At 37.8% G+C, this 23,486-nt stretch overlaps 1 protein-coding gene across 4 annotated transcripts in view; it reads right to left on the bottom strand.

Moving 5' to 3' along the window:
- homer3.S (homer scaffold protein 3 S homeolog) overlaps positions 1-22,241 on the bottom strand; it is a 64,845-nt gene extending 42,604 nt beyond the window's left edge. The window contains exons 1-3 of one of the 4 annotated variants that reach the window (XM_041580067.1): positions 21,668-22,241; positions 5,718-5,764; positions 5,600-5,633 (exon numbers count right to left, since the gene is read on the bottom strand). In XM_041580067.1, the coding sequence (XP_041436001.1) occupies positions 5,600-5,619 (20 nt within the window). In that variant the 5' untranslated portion in view covers positions 5,620-5,633; positions 5,718-5,764; positions 21,668-22,241. Of the gene's footprint in view, positions 1-5,599; positions 5,765-21,667 lie in introns of all 4 variants that reach the window. The other 3 variants (XM_041580068.1, XM_041580065.1, XM_041580066.1) reach the window with 3 other exon arrangements.
- Between the last annotated feature and the right edge of the window lie 1,245 nt (positions 22,242-23,486).

Here is a 23,486-nt window from a genome sequence, read left to right as displayed (position 1 = left end):
ATATTTATTGTTAAAAATACCATAGGGCTCATTTTCCTTCCAGTTAATGCAAGCACTGGCACAATTAATTACAAGGTTACGAATGAACCTTCATTTTCTGCACCTTAAGAATGACATGTAGGTAAGGGATGTGCATATGTCTATATGCTGCCCCTTACATGAGAGGCACGAGTTGCATCTGCCCGCACTATGGTCTATCTAAAAATTTGTTGCCCCCACAATGAAAGCTCAAAGATTTTCACCTGGTTGCAGTAAAACAAGGTGATTTTTTTTTAGCTATGCTATATTTTAGTAAAAGATCCCTCATATTTGTACTTTTCTGAAACATTAAAATTATATAAAAAATAATTAAACGGGTATTAAATAAGACATTGGGGGTCATTTATAATGTTTGCGCAGCACATATCTATTTGCAAATGGTTGTATTGCCCATGTTTTTTTCCTGAATGTTAATATATTGCACTGCTCTGCCCGTCTTTCCGATTTTTGCGAATTCGCATTGTGAATAAATTTACGCAAATGGCACACAAATGAGTTTGCGCGAACGCACCCAATGTGCGAGGTTGTTGTACGTGAAAATAGTGGGGACAGTAACTTAAATTCGCACTTTGCGAAACTGTTTTGCGAATATTTTCTCCACCAACACAGTTGTGGCTTAATTCAGTTGCAGAGTGTGCGCGTAAATATTCGCAATTCTGTTTGCACCATACATTCATCTTTATAAATATAACTATGCACAGGGCAAATAAATTCACTTTGCGAACCAATCTGCCTTGCGCGAAGTTTATAAATGACCCCCACTGTCTTTTTTACATATTTAAAAAGCTCTTATAGACATTCACATTGTGAAAAAAAATTTGCACAGGGCAAATAAATTCACAAATTTATAAATGACCCCCACTGTCTTTTTATTTTTATCATATAGTCACTTATACAGATATTGATGGGTTAAATGCCACATTGACCTAAGAAACATGATAAGAATGCCACAGTCTTAGAAGATCATATAGTATCTTTTCTAAAATACCAGGGAATCACTCCTTCATATTAGTAATTCTGTAAGTCTAAAAAAATAATTTCCAGTTCAAATTGCAAATCTGCCCTTTTATATTTTAATATAATTTTATGAAAACATAATTTACCATCATTTGTACAATAAGACTCAATGTCAAGTGTTACTCTGGATGTATAAACAAAATATATATATAATAATGTGAATCAATGCACTGTACAGTATATACCCATATTGCAGTCTCAGTTTTTATCTGATTAGTTTTATTCTAGCAGTTCAGAGCTTACCAGCCACTGCTGCCTATTGGCAGCTTTTGATTGGTCTATTGAACTCTTTCCACCATGGATACAGACAGAAAAAAATTATAGAAATAAATAACACAAGTGCACAATCCCCCAATCATTGATTGTTACAGTATGATTACATACTAGTACATTACTTTGATTTATTCATTTATTCTAGAGAAACCTGCCAGTTCTCATTGTACACCTCCGTATTTGACTCTACCTGGTTTGCTCCCAGCGTCATAGCGACAGCAGTTGGAAGCCAACAATCTGTGTAACTAATTACAATAATATTATACTGGTATATCGGTAGATAATGGTAGGTGAGGGAGCTGTTTGCTAGGTAATTACATCAATATTAAAAAAAAAAGATAGCCCTTTATTTCTTTTTTCTTTGCAACCTGTGTTTTAGCGTAGCATGAGCTAAATGTGTGTCTATCCAGTTGAATATAACTGATTTAGTCATAAGTATTTGCAAGTACTGTATGTATATAAAACTACTTTTGCACACAGCACTGTACATCAAGTACTAGATATCAGTGAAGCATGGGTCAGCCCAAAACACAATCAGGCAGGATCAGGCTGACAAACAACTTTCAGTCAGTTGTAGGTACAGCCTGCATTCTGTGCCCTGTAAGGACAGGGGTGGCCTGAACCTACCAAACATACACTCCTCATCTGTCCATGGTCTTCGAAAATTACCCCATATACCATTTTTCCAAATTATATGAATTAATATTTTTACAAGTCTACATTTACTTTCATAACACTTCGGGGCCCATTTACTAAGGGTCGAAGTGAATTTTTGAATGAAAAAACTTCGAATTTCAAAGTAATTTTTGGGTTCATTCGACCATCGAATAAGCCAAATTCGACTTCAATTTGGATTGAAAATACTTCACAAATTCGACCATTAAAAAATCGAAGTAGTGTCTCTTTAAAAAACTTCCGACACTTAAACCTGCCGAATTGCTATGTAAGCCTATGGGGACCTACTAGAACCTATAGCAAGTATTTGGCTAAGTTTTGAGAAGTCAAAAGATTTTTTTGTACAATCGTACGATTCGAAAAACGATTGTAAAAATCCTTCGACTCCGAATGTCGGACTACCCTATTCGATGGTCCAATTTCGAAATTTTTTTCACTTCGAAATTCGACCCTTGATAAATCTGCCCCTTCAACATGAATTTTTAGATATAGTCAATTAAAAATTCTACACCATTTCTAAAACAATCAGGTTGCCCTTCATTATTCCCCTCTCAGTAATTTGCCTTCAAACATGCAGGATCTGTTGTGGAATCAGTTTTTTGGAAAACACTCGTGGCGTATGCAAAAGGAACACAGACCGATAGCCTATTAGCACTACCTGTCCATCAAAAATAAAAACTGACTCAGACATGAAGCCTGTACAGGTATGGGACCGGTTGTCAAAAATGCTTGGGACCTGGGTTTTCTCGAGAACCGATCGTTCCATAAATTGGATCTTCATGTCTCTACTGGAAAATCATGTAAACATTAAATAAACCCAATAGGCTGGTCTAGCTTACAATAAGGATTAATTGTAGCTGAGAGGTCCGTTTACTAAAGTTCGTAAAAATTGTCAATAAATCATCGTCCATTATCGCTGAGAGTATTCTTGCGATAAAATTGGCAATGCTCGCATGTTTACTAAAGTGCGATGAGACCAATTTGTCTTGTGATAAGTGGCATTAATTAAGTGTAGCAGTTCGTTTCAGCATTTTTTCTGACGAATTGCGAGTTTTTTGATGCTCATTTAGGTTAACTGCATAATCTGGTTTAAATCTTGCAGATTTTTGTTGCCACCACCGTAGCCAATGGCTACACTAATACAAAATATATATATATATATACACAATGAAGAAAGAACCGGCACCGGCACTCACGATAATGACATCAACTGTGCCATCAACCTGCGAGTGCGATCTTCATTCTCTCTCTCTCATGTTTTTAAATTTTAGTTTAAAATACTACTGGAGTGCTGGTCCAATTTGAACTTATATATATATATGACTAACGTTTCGGCTAGGTCCCTAGCCTTTCTCAAAGTTTGATAAAGGCTAGGGACCTAGCCGAAACGTTAGTCATTTATAATAAATATTATGATTTTTATAAGTCCTGAGAGTGCGGACCTTCTTGTAGTAGTTATGGATAATTTATTGGCAGAGCACCCAGGCAAATTTAAGTAACTTTATCGAGAGTGCTGGCAGCCCTTGGACTTGTTGTATGCTCGCACTTTAGTATAATTGATCTTGCAGATTTTCTTGCGTATTTTCTGCTGCAGACTATTATCGCTGCTTATCACACCTTAGTAAACTGACACCTTAGTTTGGATCAAGTACAAGGAACTGTTTTATTATTAGAGAGAAAAAGGAAATCATTTTTTAAAAATTTGGATTATTTGGATAAAATGGAATGAGTCTCTGGGAGATGGCCTTTCTGTAATTTGGAGATTTCTGGATAATGGGTTTCCGGATATTGGATCCGATACCTGTATATAGAATTTGAGAGGGGGAAATGGGACAGAATTTTTTTTTTGATGAAAACTAAGATTTCAAAAACACTAATTTCAGTGAGATAAAGCTTATATTATTTTTAATGTGTTAAAAAACCTCAGTTTTTTAAATATACTGCAAGACAGAAACCCTACTGGAAACCTGTTTTTTTTTTAGCAGACCCATAATTAAAAATCTGTTTTTAGGGGGAAAATCAGTAGAGAGTGGTGTTTTAATTTGCAACCTTCTATAATTCAAATAAAACGACAGCAGATTAATCTGACTGAAATCCAGTGTCTCTTAATTGAGTCTTAGGGAATTCCCAAGAAAGCCTCACACAGATACACCATTAATCACGAGTCAGTATATTTGCCCTTTTTGTCCATTTTGAATATGTGTGTATATCTGTACAGACCACAATTGCTGCTCAATTGGTTTTGTGTATAGTATTATGTAAAATAATAGAGATAGAAAGATAAAGCAGATCTGAATAAAAGACATGAAAAGTAGGGATATAGGAGCGGTTCAATTTTCCCTTTGCTTTATATGGACAGAAGTAAAATGTTGCTAAAAAGCATATATTTTCCAAATGCACTCTCAGCATCAAGAATAGAGAAAACCAGATGAGTGATATTTTCTTTGCAATGTAATGACCCAGATATTTGCCAAAATGAAAAGATTGCCTATTAGAAAGCATTTCATCTGCAGGATGAAATTATTGCCAGTTTAATCAGAAACAATGAGACATGTGACTAGCAGCCCGGCTTTTCCTCTGTACTAGCAGGATATGGGATAAAGCTAAAAACAGGAGTTGTTAGTGAACCAAAGGCCTTTTTCTGCACTTTATGTGAAGCTTCAAATGCAGTGTAATGTGAAGAAAGGACAAGGAAAGAGCTGTTTTAAAGTTATATAATCTGTGTAATGCGCAAAAGTTAATATAATGAGTAGACAACACACTCTCCATGTACACAAATTACGCAGGAAGTTGATGTATGAACAGAATTCAACTACATTTTATAAAGAAGTACAGAACACTCTGTAATGGACACTCACATTAAAAGCCTATTTGCTCTTAAGATAGTATATTGCAACATAAAATACTTTTTTGTTGTAGGTAACTCCTATTAATTCAGTCTCCCTGTCACAAGAGTGTTTAAATATCCTGCAATGCAGGTCTGTTTCTCTTTGCCCTACTTGTTGCCATTTGCTAAAACATGGCAAATTTTGCACTGGGTTTTTATAAACCTCCAGTCAGGAATCTTTTCAACTATTAAAATGTGTTAATGGCTGGGGGAAGCAGGATCCTATTAATGAGGTTTTTGTTAGAGAGAGACTAGCCAACATGCAGTTGCTGGAGAAGCAAGAGCCACATGAGTGTCTCCAACATGCAACACAGTGGGGACAAACAGACCACGGTGCATAGTCATTGCCATTTTCTTTTGAGAAATGTATAGGTCTGGTGTAACTGCATAAAAGATACTGGAAATATTTTGTGCATGTATATACACATTATTATATACACTGAAGTGCTCAGTAGAATTTGTTTTCTTGGGTGGGTAACTCTTTAATAAATACTTACCTGCCTGTATCACAAACAAGTGACATTGTCATAGGCAAGACACGGTCTCACCGTTAAATAAACAGCACCTTTTTTATTTTCCCTACAATACAGAATACAGCAAGCCCTTGCACCTCGAAATGCCATTGCTGGAGTGAGACCCAAACCCATTATCCATCAGAGCTCCAGCTAAATACAGCAGTTCAGAGTAAGCCTGAAGAGAAATTCATACCTGTTAGCAGTAGAAGACATTTGTGGATGAAAGACTGCGGAAGAACAAGGACACTTAAGAAAACAAGACTGAGGTCACAGTGGTGATAAGATTATAAGTTACAAACGTCCTCCCTTACACTCCAAACAGGCAACTTCTTTACTGCTCCATCCAAGTTTTCATTTCCTGGAGAAAAAGGAAACGGATGTCATTTTATTCTGTTATTAGAAAAGTCTGTAACACTCCACAAACTGGATTGTCTATGTTCTCACTCAGTGTTCTGGGATAACATTAATGACTCAGCATGGCTATGTTTTGAATAATAGTGTATAAAACCAAGATTTTCCAGAACCCAATAAGCCAGACAGGCTTTTAAAGGAATACACATTTAGGTGCTGCAAATTAATATGTTAAAAAAAACTTATTGTACTGGTCTGTTTTCATCCTACAGATGAAGCAAGCTGTTCTTATACATATGTCTTAGATGGCTTGCCATGTTCCACCAAGTCACACAGTTTAAAATAATCACTATCTTTTTTCAAATCAAAATAATACTGTGATTGGTGTACTGTTGCGTACCATGTAATGTAAATTAAGAATGTGTTCTGTGTGTTCATATTAATTTAAATGTTTGTGTTTCCATTCTCATAATCTGGATTTATATATAATTGCAGTTGAATGCAGCACTGTATTTGTGTGTCACAATATTAAATAGATGGCCCAGCTTGAGGATAGATAAAAAGGAACAAAATTGTCTAATATAGTGCAGTATTTTTGACCTTAACCATACACCTATAGGTACTTTTATGGACCCTTAAACAAAGTGTTGACTTTCACAGACTGTGTGTTCTTTAGTCTCCAGTTCTCCAATAGTTCTATAGGAATGTGCTTAAAATTGTGTAAAATCTTCTTTAATAGTAAAATATGTATAAAAAATTAAACTCACATTTCCACAATGCAATACACTGTGTATTAATGTCCCCGTAATGCCAAAGTCCGGACCTTTCTAGTGCCCTTTCTAGTGCGGTCAGTTGTTATTTGCCGGCGTTCAACCGCAACGTGAAGTCCTAGGCGCACACGGGTGACGTCACAGCCTGACGCATTTCGTCTTGAGACTTCCTGAAAGCCTCAAGACAAAATGCGTTGCGGCCGAGGAAGTGGACTGCAGGATCCTAGATCCTCTTTCTTTTATATTTTGACTGTATTTATGTGTGCTGTTGCCTAAGAAGCAAACAAAAGTGACAACTCCTATTACAGAAATGATGTTGCACCAGCACCAGTCTGGGAGAAGTGTGGCACCCCTAACCCAGAAGGAAGGGGAAGAGCAAAAAAAAAACAAAACATTTTTTCCTATATAGGCTCCCATGCTCCATCCCCTGAAATGGCTGGCCTTGGCTCCACAATACAATTCAAAAGATTTGCTGGCATTCAACCGCAACGTGTAGTCCTAGGCGCACACGGGTGACGTCACAGCCTGATGCGTTTCGACTTGTGACTTCCTCAAAGCCTCAAGACAAAATGCGTCACCCTTGTGCGCCTAGGACTGCACGTTGTGGCCGAGGAAGTGGACTGCAGGATCCTAGATCCTCTTTCTTTTATATTTTGACTGTATTTATGTGTGCTGTTGCCTTAGAAGCAAACAAAAGTGACAACTCCTTTTACAGAAACGATGTTGCACCAGCACCAGTCTGGGAGAAGTGTGGCACCCCTAACCCAGAAGGAAGGGGAAGAGCAAAAAAAAAAACAAAACATTTTTTCCTATATAGGCTCCCATGCTCCATCCCCTGAAATGGCTGGCCTTGGCTCCACAATACAATTCAAAAGATTTGCTGGCATTCAACCGCAACGTGTAGTCCTAGGCGCACACGGGTGACGTCACAGCCTGATGCGTTTCGACTTGTGACTTCCTCAAAGCCTCAAGACAAAATGCGTCACCCTTGTGCGCCTAGGACTGCACGTTGTGGCCGAGGAAGTGGACTGCAGGATCCTAGATCCTCTTTCTTTTATATTTTGACTGTATTTATGTGTGCTGTTGCCTTAGAAGCAAACAAAAGTGACAACTCCTTTTACAGAAACGATGTTGCACCAGCACCAGTCTGGGAGAAGTGTGGCACCCCTAACCCAGAAGGAAGGGGAAGAGCAAAAAAAAAACAAAACATTTTTTCCTATATAGGCTCCCATGCTCCATCCCCTGAAATGGCTGGCCTTGGCTCCACAATACAATTCAAAAAATACAACCTTATAATACTCTGGAAGATTTCATGGAAAGAAGTATTTGGTCTCATCTGCTGAATTACTATTATCTATATACAGGTATAGGATCAGTTATTCGGAAACCCGTTATCCAGAAAGCTCAAAATTACGAAATGACCGTCTCCCATAGACTCCATTATAATGAAATAATCCAAATTTTTTAAACATGATTTCCCTTTTCTTTGTAATAATAAATCAGTACTTGGTACTTGATCCAAACGTAATCCTTATTGGAAACAAAACCAGCCTTTTGGGTTTATTCAACGTTTACATGATTTTCTAGTAGATTTAAGGTATGAAGATCCAAATTACGGAAAGATCCATTATCCGGAAAACCCCAGGTCCTGAGCATTCTGGATAACAGGTCCCATACCTGTAGTGTCTTTTCAAGACACTTCTCTTTGAGGGTTTACTGGTATATTTAGGTGGACCTTTCTGATAACGCTTAAGGTGGCCATACACGGATAGATCCGCTCGTTTGGCGATGTCGCCAAACGAGCGGATCTCCCTCCGATATGCCCACCTTGAGGTGGGCAATATCGGGCTGATCCGATCGTGGGCCCTAGGGCCCAACGATCGGATCCTTCACGTTTGCAAACGGGCGGTCGGATCGCGGGACCGCATCAACGAACAGATGCGGCCGCGATCCGACGGGATTTTTAACCCCATCCGATCGAGATCTGCCCGACTTTCGGCCAGATCTCGATCGGGGGAAGCCCGTCGGGGGCCCCCATACACGGGCCAATAAGCTGCCGACTCGGTCTGTCGGCAGCTTTTATCGGCCAGTGTATGGCCACCTTTACTTAGTTTTAACCTTTCCTTCTCCTTTAAAGGGGTGGTTCACCTTTAAAGGAGAACTAGACCCTTTTAATAAACAACCAACCCCTTTAAGAGGAAGTATTACTTTAAGAAATGTATACATAAATTTGAAGTTTTGCACTTTTGTCAGCTTGCTTTTTCAGTATTAAGTGCCCCTTTACAGTTTGTAATCATTACACAGATAAGAGGTTAAAAATAGTGTATTTCTTAGAAGCTTTGCAAATTGATGTACACATATTGGTGGCATGTTATGATTGGATGCCTGTGAAACTTTGAAAAGAAGAGATAAATATAGTTATAGTTTGTTTACGTCATATCTTACAGGAATTTTCTTGGAAATAAAATAAACTCCTTCTAAAAGACACAGAATCTTGTGTACAAGAGAATAGAGGATTGGAGAGAATACTGAATAACCTGTTAAATGGATTCTGTCATGATTTTTATGGTGTCGTTTTTAATTCTAAATTACATTACATTTCTAAATGCATTTTGAAAAAAAAAAAACGTTTTCCCATGACAGTATCCCTTTAAGTTTAAGACAGTTTGCCCCACCAACAACTCAAACACAGACAGCACTGCAGTCAGCCTGGTGAGCACACAGAGTATGCCTTTTTTATGGTTATGAATGGATGTTACAAATAGTACACAGTTGTTGCAGCTCTGCCTGTATTTATACAAACATTTCTCTATCCATTGTTAATGCTACAGAATTCCCAGGCTGGCTGCTAACTTAAAACCCTGTTCTCTGCCGGCACTCATGCTGATCAGAAAAAGATGGATGTTGTCCTCTACAATTAACTGTACTCATCTTCTATGGCACAGAGTCAAATATTCACTCACTCTCAATCTGTAATTTTTTTAACTTTCAAATTCTTATGTTACAAATTGAGCTATTTCCTCCTATATGCCAGACAGGAAATGCCATTGCTTTGTTTTGTCAGCACTAGATGGGTAATATGCGGTGTTCTATAAAATCCAGAAACCACAGCTTCCTAATGTAACACACACTGTTCTAAAACTTGGAATCCTATGTTTAATAGTAAGCTCCTTGTCACCTAATACCATTCATTACATTTGACTGGGTTGACATATACTGCAGGGCTTTACAGAGGTCAGTCCCTGCCCCAGTTGAGCTTTCAATCTAAGGTTTCTTTCACATTCATATTACATTACAGTGGGAGGAAACCCACACTAAGCCAGAGAGAACAGGCAAACTCCTTGTAGATTGTGCCCTGGCTAGATTTGAACACGGGACCACAGCATTGCAAGGTTGCTAACCGCTGTGCTGTCCTTTTGACTGACTATTTTCTCAGTTACCAAAAAGTAATCAAGCAACCATGCATTGATTTGAATAAGAGACTGGAATTTGAATAATAGAGGGCCTGAATAGAAATAGGAGTAACAAAAAGAAGCAATAACAATACATTTGTAGCCTTACAGAGCATTTGTTTTTTAGTTTAAAATCTTTCTTTATTGGATTTCTAACAGAGAGATAAACTGGACAAGACTATACTTTTCCATATTGTATGTACACTCTTATACATCTCCTGGTATACCGTTTTGGAGGAGGGGGATGTTAGTATGGGGAGGGAAAAGGATGAGGGGAAAAAAAGAGAGAAGGCACTTCATTCATGACCTGTTGCAACGTTTATCTTTATGTTGACCCAGTTCAGTGTTAGTCTCCACAAGGTTGTATTTTTAGTTTTCCATTTGATGTCATTATCCAACAGCTCTTCCATTGTCATGTTGTATTGCGTTTCTTTGAGTACCTGTATTACTGTAGAAGCTGTGATTGATTTCTATGATCTGGCTATTAGGGTTCTGACCGCAAACAGCATGTGATGTAATATGAATGCTTCTCCACTTTCGAGGTCTGGTGGAAATATTTGTAGCAGCCCTATGGCGAGTGTCAGTGTTGTTGTAACATTCAGCTTTGTGACAATGTCCTCTATTTCTTTCCACAGGGGTTGTTATTTTGGGACAATCCCGGAATATGTGTAATAGCGTACTGGGCTAGGTACATATGTGCTAATTTGTGTGGGGTCAGGTACCATTTCAGTAGCAGTTTGGTATTTTGCTCCAGGTGATTACCACATCTGGTGGCTTTTTTTGATATACTGGAAGACTCTTTCCCAGTCCAAAGTCTCCATTTGTAGTTGAAGTTTCTTTTCCAAACTGATCATATGTTTGCTTTTGTTCTTGGTGTACCTTGGCATCAGTAGTTTGTAAAATGATGATACCATTCCTTTTAAGGGATTGTCCTGGAGACACATGTTTTCCAACCATGCTTTTTGTGGTAGTGGAGATTTTGCCTTTGTGGAGAGGTAGTGGTGTATTTGTAAATAATTCAAATGATCTACATGGGCCAGTGCATATTGCTGCACTAAGTTGGGGAAGGCTGAATGTGACTGTTTTGTAGAAATGAATCAACGTTCCGAATGCCTTGTTTTCTCTAATTTCGCAGTGATATGTTGTGTATTTCTTTTTCTAGACTGGTTATAGGCTGTAGTGGAGAGAGTTTGAATTTAAACATTCTGTGTTTTCTAGTTTTCCTCCAGATTGTGAGTAAGTCTTTGACTGTTTGTAAGGTTACTTTTGTGTGGGTTAAAGACTTTTTGGGACCATATGAGCCCCTATATATCCATTGGGAGTAAAGCCTGTTTCTCAATGTCCACCCAGTGTTTATCAGGCTTAGTTATTGTCAAATAAAGAACTGCCTTTAGCATAATCACCTTGTGATGTTCCTTGAGATTTGGCACAAGCCCCCTGAGAGTCTTGGTCTATATAAACTGTCTTTTGCAACCCGTTTCCTTTTGTCATCACAAATAAATTCCAATGAACCACCCCTTTAAATACAATCCAAAATTAACTAAAATATTGTTCTTAGAAACAGAATCTGCCAGATCCCCCTTCATAGAAGCTCTTAAATATGATTTGATTATTTTCAGTGCTTGTATACTACAGATTAAAATAATGTATGAATATCGTGGTTTCATAATAGTTCACCTGGACTTCACAGAAACCGGGCTTTATTCTTACAACAGAGAAGTACTTTATTATGGCTATTATCTGTGAAATAGGACACTGCATATTGTATTTTTTTATAGCAATTTAAAGTTTTAGGAGTCTGAATCTTTTTGGCGACTCCGACTCTGTATACCCAAAATTGCCTCCGACTCCATCTGCTATCACCTCTGCCACTCACCCTAAAATAAGGTTTTTGCATGGTTGGTTACCCTTATTTAAAATGTGTTCACTTTCAATGTACTGTATATTTCATATTACTTCACTGCAAGCAAAATCTTTTTTTAGGATCCCAAAAACTTTAGGCAAGGTCCCCCTCTGTAGGATTCACTTCATGAAAACTGTTATTGACAGGTAAATTGGCATCACTTTTTTTTACAGAAGGTATACCCTAAGGGGGTTATTTATCAAAATAATTTTTTTCAGATTTTTTAAGTAAAAAAAATCTGACCAAGCTAGAATCCACGATTTGACCTTATTTGTCATTGAAAAAACTTGATAAATCGGTTCGGAATAAACTCAAAAATAGTTTTGTTTTTTTAAAAAAAAAAGAAAATATTTTTCGGGTTCTATGACCGAAATGCTCACATTTTTAGTGAAATCGCTTAAAACCCCCCATCATTTTTGGATTTTTGCCCAAAACTCAGACCATGATATCTTCAAATTTGAAGTAAGACCTTTGCCATTGACTTCTATAGGACCCCCGACAGCTGGGAGATGGAGTATTTTCAATTTCTGACTTCTATCCGCCTTAGGGTATAATAAATCACAAAGAAAATCAAGGTTTTTTTTTCGTATTAAAAATACGGATTTTATAGTAAAAAAAAAAAAACCCTAACATTTTTCAAGTTTTGGCAACCCCCTTATGACTGTCAATGGTCCATGCATCAGAAACTCAGTTTATAATTTGGGGTAAAAACCCTGCATTGTGGGTAAAATATATGGTAACCTGCTTCTGAATTTTGCAAATAACACTTTAACCTTCAGAAAAGTCACTCCTACTAATCAGAAGCAAAAATACCTACTGATTTATAAGAAAATCTGCTAGTTCTTTACACAACATGAAAACCAAAAGTAATCAGACTCGGGACTGTAAAAAGACCCACAAGACATCAGTACAAATCATTGTTTCTTTTTTGCTTCTGAGTAGATTGCCAGGTTGGAAGTTGTCTTTTCAATTCAGTTGTTTTTAGATTGTTCCCCAGAAATAAAGACTTTTTTCAATTACTTTCCATTATTTATTTTTTACTGTTTTACCAAAATCTAAGTTTAAAGTTGAATGTTCCTGTCTGATGTTTGACAGCTCAGTAATTCAGGTGCAGATTCTGAACTGTTACAATTTTGCAACATTTAGTGGATACATTTCTCAGCAGCATCTCTGGAATATTATAATAATAATATCAATTCTAACGCTGCCTCTAATGAAACCCAGAGATTCTGCTCAGCAGGGACAAAGATTAGAAATGTATCAACTAAATTTAGATCAGTTTACAGGGTCAGCGACCCCCCTCCCAGGGCTGCTTCAGAAGGTGAAAAAAGACACTTGACACTTCAATATTAGAAAAACGGTCACATATAGAAAATAGAAAGTCATTGGAAAAAATAATTTGTTTGAAGGTGAACCACCCCTTTAATATGATCTGGTTAATTTGTATAAAACTCTGCCCTCCCTTGCTTAATAGTGGACAGTAATTTTACTCTTTTCTATTTACTTGTACCACTGTACTTCTGCTAATGCAGAAATCAGCAAATGATTTCTTTACAAAGGCTTCAAAGGCACCATTCACTAGGTCACTAGAGAAAGCCCTCTGCTGGCTTTTAAGAAGGCTAATGTCCCACTAGCTTTTTATACTTGTGGAAGAACACAATAAAGTACCCATACTGCATGATTATGCCCCATGTCCGTAGTAAGTGACATTGGTAGCAAATACCTGTAACTGTATATGGAGCAGATTTTGGGCCAAAACCACTCAAGTGTGAATTTTCAGGCAAAAGTCTACCCCATGTGCAGAGTAACAGGTGTATGCTTCACTTTCACAGTTGCTAGGAGAAAACAAAGTATAAAGGAAATAATTATTAAAGTACTTTAGTTTTTTTAATGCCTCTACACTTAACACATTCTCAATTCAGAATCTGTTAATAGATAAAAAAAAATGTGTATCTATCTATCTATATAGAGCAAAGAACCGGCACTCATGATATTGAGGTCATCGGTGCCTGGGTGCAGTCCTCGATCAGTAAAGTCAATAGTAGAGTCAAGTAGTAGAAATCGCACTCACAGGTCTTAGGTTTGTACTTCCTACCTTCTTCCATTCTACTCTCCTTACTTCACAAAATGTGTTTAATGCTACTCTGCAGCACTGCATAATTGCTGGCGCTTGGAAAATAATAATAAAGAGAATCACAAATTACTATCTCTACAAGCCCCAACACCTTCCTCACTTTTAACATTAAACATTTATGACACTTTGGCTTGTAGTCTTTAGTGACGGTGATCTATCAAGAAGGAAGAGGTCAAACCACCTTCAGCATTCAGGTGTAGATGAGAAGCATAACTACTTGATTCACTGACCTTAAATGAATTCATCTTAAATATTAGATGTTTTGACTTGTATACACTAAGATCACTAGAAATTCATGATATAAGACATACATAAAACACATGATATATATAGTTACTCTTTCTTTAACCTCAGATATGAGTTAACATTTGCACACAGGCCAGTCATAAATTAGTCTCTGTTAGTCATGGGGCCTTCATAACCCCCTTACTTTGTTAATGACATGGTGCCCCTAGTCTTTCTTGCACTGAAGGCCCTTGATTAAGAGCTAGCTGTCTGCAGAACAGGACATCTCTGGTCATGACAATACTTCACTTGGTCTCCTCTTCATGTTTCTATATTAGCCAAAAAAAAATTATCAATGCCATTTAACAGTTCAAAAATTCTGCTTTTCCTTCCCCCCCAATGCAAGAACAGGTATGGGATCCGTTATTCGGAAACCCATTATACAGAAAGCTCCAAATTATGGAAAGGCTCAACCATAGACTCCAGTTTTTAAAAATGATTACCCTTTTCTCTGTAAATAAAACAATACCTTGTACTTGATCCTACTAAGATATAATTAGTCCTTATTGGAAGCTAAACCAGACTATTGGGTTTATTTAATGGTTACATGATTTCCTAGTAGATTTAAGGTATGAAGATCCAAATTACAAAAAGATTTGTTATCCGGAAAACCCCAGGTCCCGAGCATTCTGTATAACAGGTACAATACCTGTATTATAATCACCTATAATTTGACAGTATGTAATACAGGTATGGCGTCGCAGACCCCATCCAAAAAGCAAAGGCTCTGTAAGGCTACACACTTATTATAACTGCTACTTTTTATTGCTCATCTTTCTAGTAAGGTCCTGTCCTATTCATATTCCAGTCACTTATTCAAATCAATGCATGGTTGCTAGGGTAATTTGGACCCTAGCTACCAGATTGTTTATAATGAGCTGCTGAAAACAAAGCTAAACAACTCAAAAACCTTAAATAATGAAAAATGAAAACCAATTGCAAATTGTCTCAGAATATCACTCTCTACATCTAAAAGTTAACTCAAAGGTGAACAACCCCTTTAAGCTCAACACCACTGCCTTCCTGTTTTAAATCAAGCCTATTGGCACAGAGGGAGCAACCACCACCAAACTAGGCAGATGTACCAACGATTCAGTCCCATGCAAGAAATAATGGCAACCAAACGTTCAATGTAATTGTGTCTAATTTTTGTTGTAGTGTGAGTGCAATAGTAAAAATTTTGATAATTCAGCTGCAATCGTATAATGAGGAACAACCCTCCTGGGAGTTGCAAATGGGTTACTCATTTTTACTAAGAAGAAAAGAGAGCTGACACCATGCCATTCAGGGCTGGGCAGTGGCAGAATTTAACCAGTCTCAATTTCCAATCCATGCCTCATTTCAAGCCTATGTTTGGGGCCATACTATACTAGTGTTCAACAGACCAACGTCAGGAATACCGGTGCCCCATTTACAGTATATGATTCCTTCAAATCCTCAGCTGGCTTATAATATTTAGCACTGTTCTCCCCTCTAAGAAAATTCCTCTTTTAAGTAAAATACTCGTCTAAAGAAATCCTTCCATTTGATATCTATTTACCAGCTTCTTGGCCACTGCTCTGACCCAAAATCATCTCACACAGCATACTAATGCCATCCTCAGTGTCTCCTCAAACAAACTGCTGAACCTGATTTTGTCACTGAAGCAAATAAAGTAGAAAACCATAATTTTACCCGCATTTATGTTCATCCAATTTTTATATCTAACAAGGTCAGTCTCTCCTTCCCACTGCATTTCAAAACTGCCCACATCTTTTTTTAGAGAAAGAGTCAGCCTGAGATTGGTAGCCCAAGGGCTAAATAATTTGTCATACCATAAATACATACATACATTTATCCTGATATGAACCACAAAAAAATACCAGTTAATTTGCCCTTTACTCTTTATGGCAGACATGCCTTCCATTTAGATCTTAACTGATCTGTAATAAATGAAAGACATTTTATAACCAAATCAATATTTTAAAACTAAGTAATCCCTGTGTGAGTCTTCTCATCCTCATTCATTGTCATTTCTATTTAAACATATTGCAGGTCTCTATAAGCTGGTACTACTCCATCTGTTTCTGTCCTTGACCCTTTCTCAGCCATATTGAACTTGATAATACTCTTGCAAGCTACAAATATTGTTTGCAAACATAAACTGAATACCTTTTGAATCCAATAGCACTGTTAGCTCAACAACTTTTGGACTTTCAGTGGTTGGAAATGTCCTCTCTCTCTCTGACAACCAGGGTGGACAAGTTTTTCATAATTCGTCAATTCTACTCTCTCAGTGAAGTGAAATCGTCTACTACTCTGCTTTCACTGGTCTGCTTTGTCTTTCCCTATCCCTAACCAGAAACACAAGAATAATATACCAAAAAAACAAATACAGAAATGGAAGAAGCAGTATTTAGCTTAAGTGATATAGCTGCCATAGAGTATGTGTTGACAAGAAAAAGAACCCAGAGATTATATATAGAAGTTTTTTATGAAAGGTTTCTTGTGCACTTGTCACTTAGCTCTAAAGGTGGCCATAGACGTAACAATTACGATCTTTCTTGGAAAAGTTAGTTTCAATAAACACGTGTAGAGATGAATCGTCAGATATACAGGTAGAAACAATAGAATTCTACCTGTATCTGACGATTTAGCACTAACAATGGCCGATGTTTGGTTGCCTTCAAAGGCACCTGTTCAAAATTTTCCGCCCAGCCCGATCGACAAACCAACCGATATTGAAGTCTTCTGCCCATATCAGTCGGCTCTTTTCCCACCATATACGCACCGAATATCGTTTCGTACGATATTATCTGTGCGTCTATGGCCACCTTAAGACTTTGCCCAATCACTAACCCCTTAAAATGCGAGAAAAATAGTTTTTTTTGAAATGCACGAAAAGAGCCAAAAGCATGATGTGCATACTTTCGTTGAATAATTGAATTGGCTACAAGGATTATATTAAATCTTGCACTCTCTCCTGGCAATAGAGACAGGATTTTTTTCAGAAAGAAGTAGCAGCCTGCACTGATGCAGGACATGTGAGAAAGTGGTAGCTTTACTACCATATTTTACCTTAAAAACAGATGTAGCTGTTGATCAGCTAATTATAGAATCCACTAGCTACTGTTTTATTTTAAAAACTGTGTAACATATGTTTTGTTTACTACATATAACCAATCCATATTTTACATTGATTTTAAGTATTGTAGTGGTCATGCTGCTGCCCTGAAAAGGCAAAATGAAATGTGAACCACAGACCTAAAAAGAACTAAGAATCAGGTAACTCGGGTAAGCCACAGGTACCAATATGTTACCCATATATCAATTATTTATATAGTGCAATCAAGGTTCAATGCTTTACATTCATTTATATAGGGGTCTTACAATAATTTAACCAACAAGGATTATGGAGTAAAAATAGGATTGAAAGGCCCCAATTTCCAAGAGCACACAATCTAAAGGTATGGAAGTACCCTTATGTTACAGAAGAAGAAAAGCTATAGAAAATGGCAATCTTAAAAAATCAGTACGTTGCCATGAAACAGTCATTTTCCTCTTATAAAGACAAGGAACGTGTTCTTCATGGAGCTATAGTACCACATGTTATAGGAGGCTAATCTTTAAAGGATATTTAGGATTTAAACTAAAAAAGTGTGCAGTTATAAATGTCAGACCTGAGTAGATTTTGCACCTCCTTCTCACACTGCATTTATTCACATTTTTGATAGCAGAGCAGTGAAATTATTAGCAAGTCTGCCTCCAGAGGAACGTGTTATTTAAATAGAAGTGGGGCAGGTAGGACACAATGACCTATATTAAAAGGACACTTAAATGACAAAATTCAGGTTGCTTTTTCAATTCTTTTTATGGAAATTAGACTTTGCAGTATCAGCTACAACCTCAGTTGCCCCCTGAAAGAAATATATATTTTTTTATACGACTATGTCTGAGCTCTTATTAAAGAGCTGGTTCACCTTTAAAATTAACTTTTAGCATGTTATAGAATGGCTAATTCTAAGCAATGTTTCAATAGGCCTTCATTATTTTCGTTTATCCAACTTATTTGTCGTCTGACTCTTCCCAGCTTTCATATAACCCCAACTAAAAATAAAATGCTCTGTACTGTTGTTGCTACTTTTTATTATTAATTTTATTAATAATACAATATACACATTCCAGCCTCTTACACAAAGCAATGCACGGTTGCTAGGACAACATGGACCCTAGCAACTACATTCCTGAAATTGCAAATGGGAGCTATTGAAAGGTGAACATTAACAACCCTTATGCACTAATATACACCAATGTTTAACATGAGCTTCAGTGAATAGGGCTTGGGTTAAGCATAGTTTCTGTTCAAGTAACAAATGCCAATAGTTTTTGTGATCTCTTGCACTAATCAGTGCAATAGTTGAAATGGAAAGCACTTCATAAGCAACAACTAGGGAAAGAGAGAGGCCTTTATACTGAGCTCATTACCTCTGTTTAAACAAACTGTACTGATTTAGGTGACCAACACTTAAATCCTTTTTATTTTGCTTATATTGGAAACTTTTTTTAAAGAACAATAACCATAATAGCTTCCAGTATATTTAGTTAAATGATTGTGTAATTCTTTTATATCTGCTAGGAAATAGGAATAAGCAGTAGTCTAGTCTCTTTTGAGCATATTTGACCCAGCTCTACTCTGAGTTTAGGGCCAGAAAAAAGTCATACCACTGCAGATCTGAATGACCACCTTGCGTAGGTGTGGCATCAAACATACAATAAATGACAGGATAAAAATAACAAAGCAAATGAAGACCAACCCAGTATCAAATGACCATCTAAAATTGTACTCAGTAAGGACAAATGCAGCTGCTTTTGTACTACTTGAGACATGACAAATTTTTTTTCAAAACTTTGAAGGAAAGGAAAATCAGACCTCTCCAGCAAGCAATAACCGTACATGTTCTGAACGTTTCCAAGAGCCCATCCAGCCAAGCAAAGTGACAGCAGCATTTCACAAGTGCCACGTGGGGGTATTCTGACACCAAAAGAATGCAGATACAAATGACGTTAGGTCACACGAGTGCACCTATAAATACTTATACTCATGAATCTCTGTAGATGACGTCTATCGGAAACAAAATCCTTCAGCACCTATTTTAACCATTCAGTTTCAGCTCAGAAATGGTCTAAGTGTGTCCTCTGTCTTACTGACTTTCTGTATAAGGGTGTATAAAAGCTATCTATAGAGATTTGCATTTCCAGCTGTCAGGATGCTGATTTAATGGATTTTATTTATTATTTATGCTAAGATTGTTTGCCCTCTGTCATGTACAATAGTTAACACTTAAGGCTGTATGACCATTGGTTGTGATAGTACTCTGGGAACTGCAGTTCTCAACTTTATGCAATGCCTACAATTGTGATCAATATGCATAAAACAATGTTATTCTCAGGAAACTTTAGAGTGGAAATGAAGATAGTTGACACACTCTACTGCAGAAGTATTTAAACAAGGAGAAATAGGAACCATTCCCTCTTGAACAAATGACTTTATAGGAGTTATATAGCAGAAGGGCAACGTTTTAAGTAGCCCATAGCAACCAAACAATCCTTTTAATAACTCAAACAAACATCTAATGCGTTAGGGGAATGGCACACAAGTTAATTTCTGGGGTTTAACCACTGATTTTGTTTTATCTAGTAGCCAAGACTAGTACAGGTATGGGATCCGTTATCCGGAAAACCGTTACCCAGAAAGCTCAGAATTACGGAAAGGCCGTCTCCCATAGACTCCATTTTATCCAAATAATCCAAATGATTAAAAACGATTTCCTTTTTCTCTGTAATAATAAAACAGTAACTTGTACTTGATCCCAACTAAGATATAATTAATCCTTATTGGAAGCAAAACCAGCCTATTGGGTTTATTTAACGTTTACATGATTTTTTAGCAGACTTTAGGTATGAAGATCCAAATTACAGAAAGATCCGTTATCTGGAAAACTCCAGGTACCTAGCATTCTGGATAACGGATCCTATATCTTTACTGCCAAACATTGTTATTGTGGCTGGCTCTTTCATGCAATTTCATAGTGGTCATATGGTGGATATTTTGGGTCAGTATGTTCCGTCTATTTAAAACAACACTATTTATTAAAGGGGTGGTTCCCCTTTAAGTAAACTTTTAGTATGTAACAGAATGGCCAATTCTAAGCAACTTTTAATTTGGTTTTAATTATTTATTTTTTATAGTTTTATAATTATTTGCCTTTTTCTTCTGACTCTTTCCAGATTTCAAGTGGGCGTCGCTGACCCCATCTAAAAAGCAATTGCTCTGTAAGGCTACAAATGTATTGTTATTGCTACTTTATTACTCATCTTTCTATTCAGGCCTCTCCTTTTCCATTCTCATATTCAAATCAATGCACCGTTGCTAGGGTAATTTGGATCCTAGCTACCAGATTGTTTATAATGCAAATTAAAGAGCTTCTAAATAAAAACCTAAATAACTCAATTAATTATTAAAAAATGAAAACCAATTGCAAATTGTCTCAGAATATCACTCTCTACATCTTACTAAAAGCTAACTCAAAGGTGAACAACCCCTTTAAATCATCCTATTGCCTTTACTGTTAATCAGGGCTTCCATTGGGGGGTATAACACTGTCAATGGGGCTAGCGTTCAGTAGAGGCAACCACGGAAAGTGTGACATTCAATTGATCACTTGTCAGAGCATTTTACCCTCAGTGGAATATGCTTCAAACTATTTTTTTAGTATTTTACTGGTGGGAAAACTGATTTTCTTTGTAGCTCCAGCTAAACACTAGGATGGGATCACAAATAAACGGGAGAAAGATGACATTTATAATAAACCCCCCATACTAATGTGAAAAGAGAGAGAGAGAACTCTGTGCTCCAAATTATACGTTTCTGAACAGCGCTGCAGCATAAATTACACACCAAAAAAAGAAAGTCTCAGTATGCCTGCACGTTGAGCTAGAAAGATTCTGTGACATGCACACTTGGTATTGCAATACAGAACCATTAAAGCACAGAAAGTCTAATTATAACCATCAGGCTATAGGGTGAGGAGCATAACATACTGGTTAACCATTATCAGTATATCATATCCTACACTCAGTTCTGCCTTGCAAATCGCTAATTGGATTTTCCCACACACAGGGCAATCCTTATTTGGATTTTAACAGCTGCTCGGAAAGAAAGACACCTGCAAATAAATGTACCATCAGGACTGCCTCAGGGACCAAGGAGTTAAGAAGGCTCACATGAAATACAGGAGAATGACACAGATCTTATCTATAGAACATATACATATTAAGTGTATGTCTTTATAAGGTAAACAATGAATAGTCAGTAAGTGATACTTACAAGTAAATGTGGCATATAACAGCACAGGCTATTGATAATCACCATTGCTCGTTTGTTGCCTGCAGCTGAGAGATAATTACTCACCGACACCCCTTTCCCCTGTGAGTTTCCTGTGTCACTTTGCACCGTGTCCCTCTTCCCTGTGTGAGGCCGGATGCTCTTAAATTTCCTGTGAATTTCCCACTTCCCAGTCCGTTATTTGCTCCTGCCTCCCCTTCTCGCCTCCTTCCTCGTCTCTCTCTCTCCCAGACACAAAGAGCTGAGCGTGCAGGACGGAGCAGACACGGGAGCAGCTTCTCTCTGTCTTGGGCTCCTGTTGAAGGGCAACTTTCAGTCACTCTCAAGTAGCGCTGCCGGTCTCATCCCTGCTATCTAAGAACCTTATCTTAGCCCCCCACAGCAAGCAGCCACAATAACCCTGTGTGTTATATGCCACACTCCCAGAATGCTTAGCAACTGGTTCCAGTGCCCCTGTGGAACAGCCTCTATAGCTCAGCCTGTTCTCCTTTTGTTCTAAGCTGATTTCTTCTCCTTCCTCCCCACTGCCCCATCCCATTACATTTTCCCTATTTTCTCTCTCTCTTCACTTTATTTCCAGACAGTTTGCAGACTCAATAGCTCCCCCTGCCGATTTGTTAACTTTATTAAAGGGATCCTGTCATCAGAAAACATGTTTTTTTCAAAACACATCAGTTAATAGTGCTGCTCCAGCAGACTTCTGCACTGAAATCCATTTTTCAAAAGAGCAAACAGATTTTTTTATATTCAATTTTGAAATCTGACATGAAGCTAGACATTTTGTCAATTTCCCAGCTGCCCCTGGTCATGTGACTTGTGCCTGCACTTTAAGGGGCAAATTCACTAAGCCGCGAAGCGCCGAACGCTAGCGTTAATTCGCTAGCGTTTGGCATTTTCGGTACTGCGCAAATTCACTAACGAACGCTGGCGTAGTTTCGCTAGTGTTACTTCGCAACCTTACGCCAGGCGAATTTTCGCTAGCAACGAAACTACGCAAATTCATTAACTTGCGCAGTGTACTGAACGCTACCTTTTACGCTAGACTTCCTTCGCCACCTTAGACCTGGCGACGCGCAATAGAGTAGATAGGGATTGTTTAAAAAAAAGTCAATTTTTTTTCTAAGTCCCAAAAAACGCTGGCGTGTTTTCTACATGATGGCTGATAGGCTGAAAAAGATCGAAAAATTTTTGGGGCTCCCCTTCCTCCCCCCTACATTTCCTGACTCATGGCAACTTACCTAGACAGTGGGCACATGTGTAGGGCAAAATAAAATTTTTATTTGCTGATTTGAAGGTTTTCTAGGCATTTGTAGTGCAGATACGTGTTCCTCCATTGAAATTTGAATTTCGCGCCGTATGCAAATTAGCCTTCGCTAGCGTAACTTCGCTTTATATAGCGAATCAACGCTAGCGCAACTTCGCAACTGTACGCTACCCCTGTGCGCAACTTCGGATTTTAGTGAATTTGCGGAGCCCTGGCGAAACTACGCCTGGCGAAGTGCGGCGAAGTTGCGCCTGGCGCAACTTCGCATCTTAGTGAATTTGCCCCCAGGAGAGAAATGCTTTCTGGCAGGCTGCTGTTTTTCCTTCTCAATGTAACTGAATGTGTCTCAGTGAGACATGGGTTTTTACTATTGAGTGTTGTTCTTAGATCTACCAGGCAGCTGTTATCTTGTGTTAGGGAGCTGTTATCTGGTTACCTTCTCATTGTTCTTTTGTTTGGCTGCTGGGGGGGGGGGGGGAAAGGGAGGGGGGTGATATCACTCCAACTTGCAGTACAGCAGTAAAGAGTGATTGAAGT

The sequence above is a fragment of the Xenopus laevis genome, chromosome 1S, assembly GCF_017654675.1.
Source record: "Xenopus laevis strain J_2021 chromosome 1S, Xenopus_laevis_v10.1, whole genome shotgun sequence".
Lineage (NCBI taxonomy): Eukaryota > Metazoa > Chordata > Amphibia > Anura > Pipidae > Xenopus > Xenopus laevis.
Note: the sequence above shows the minus strand (reverse complement) of the source record. Positions and strands in the feature narration are given on the sequence as shown.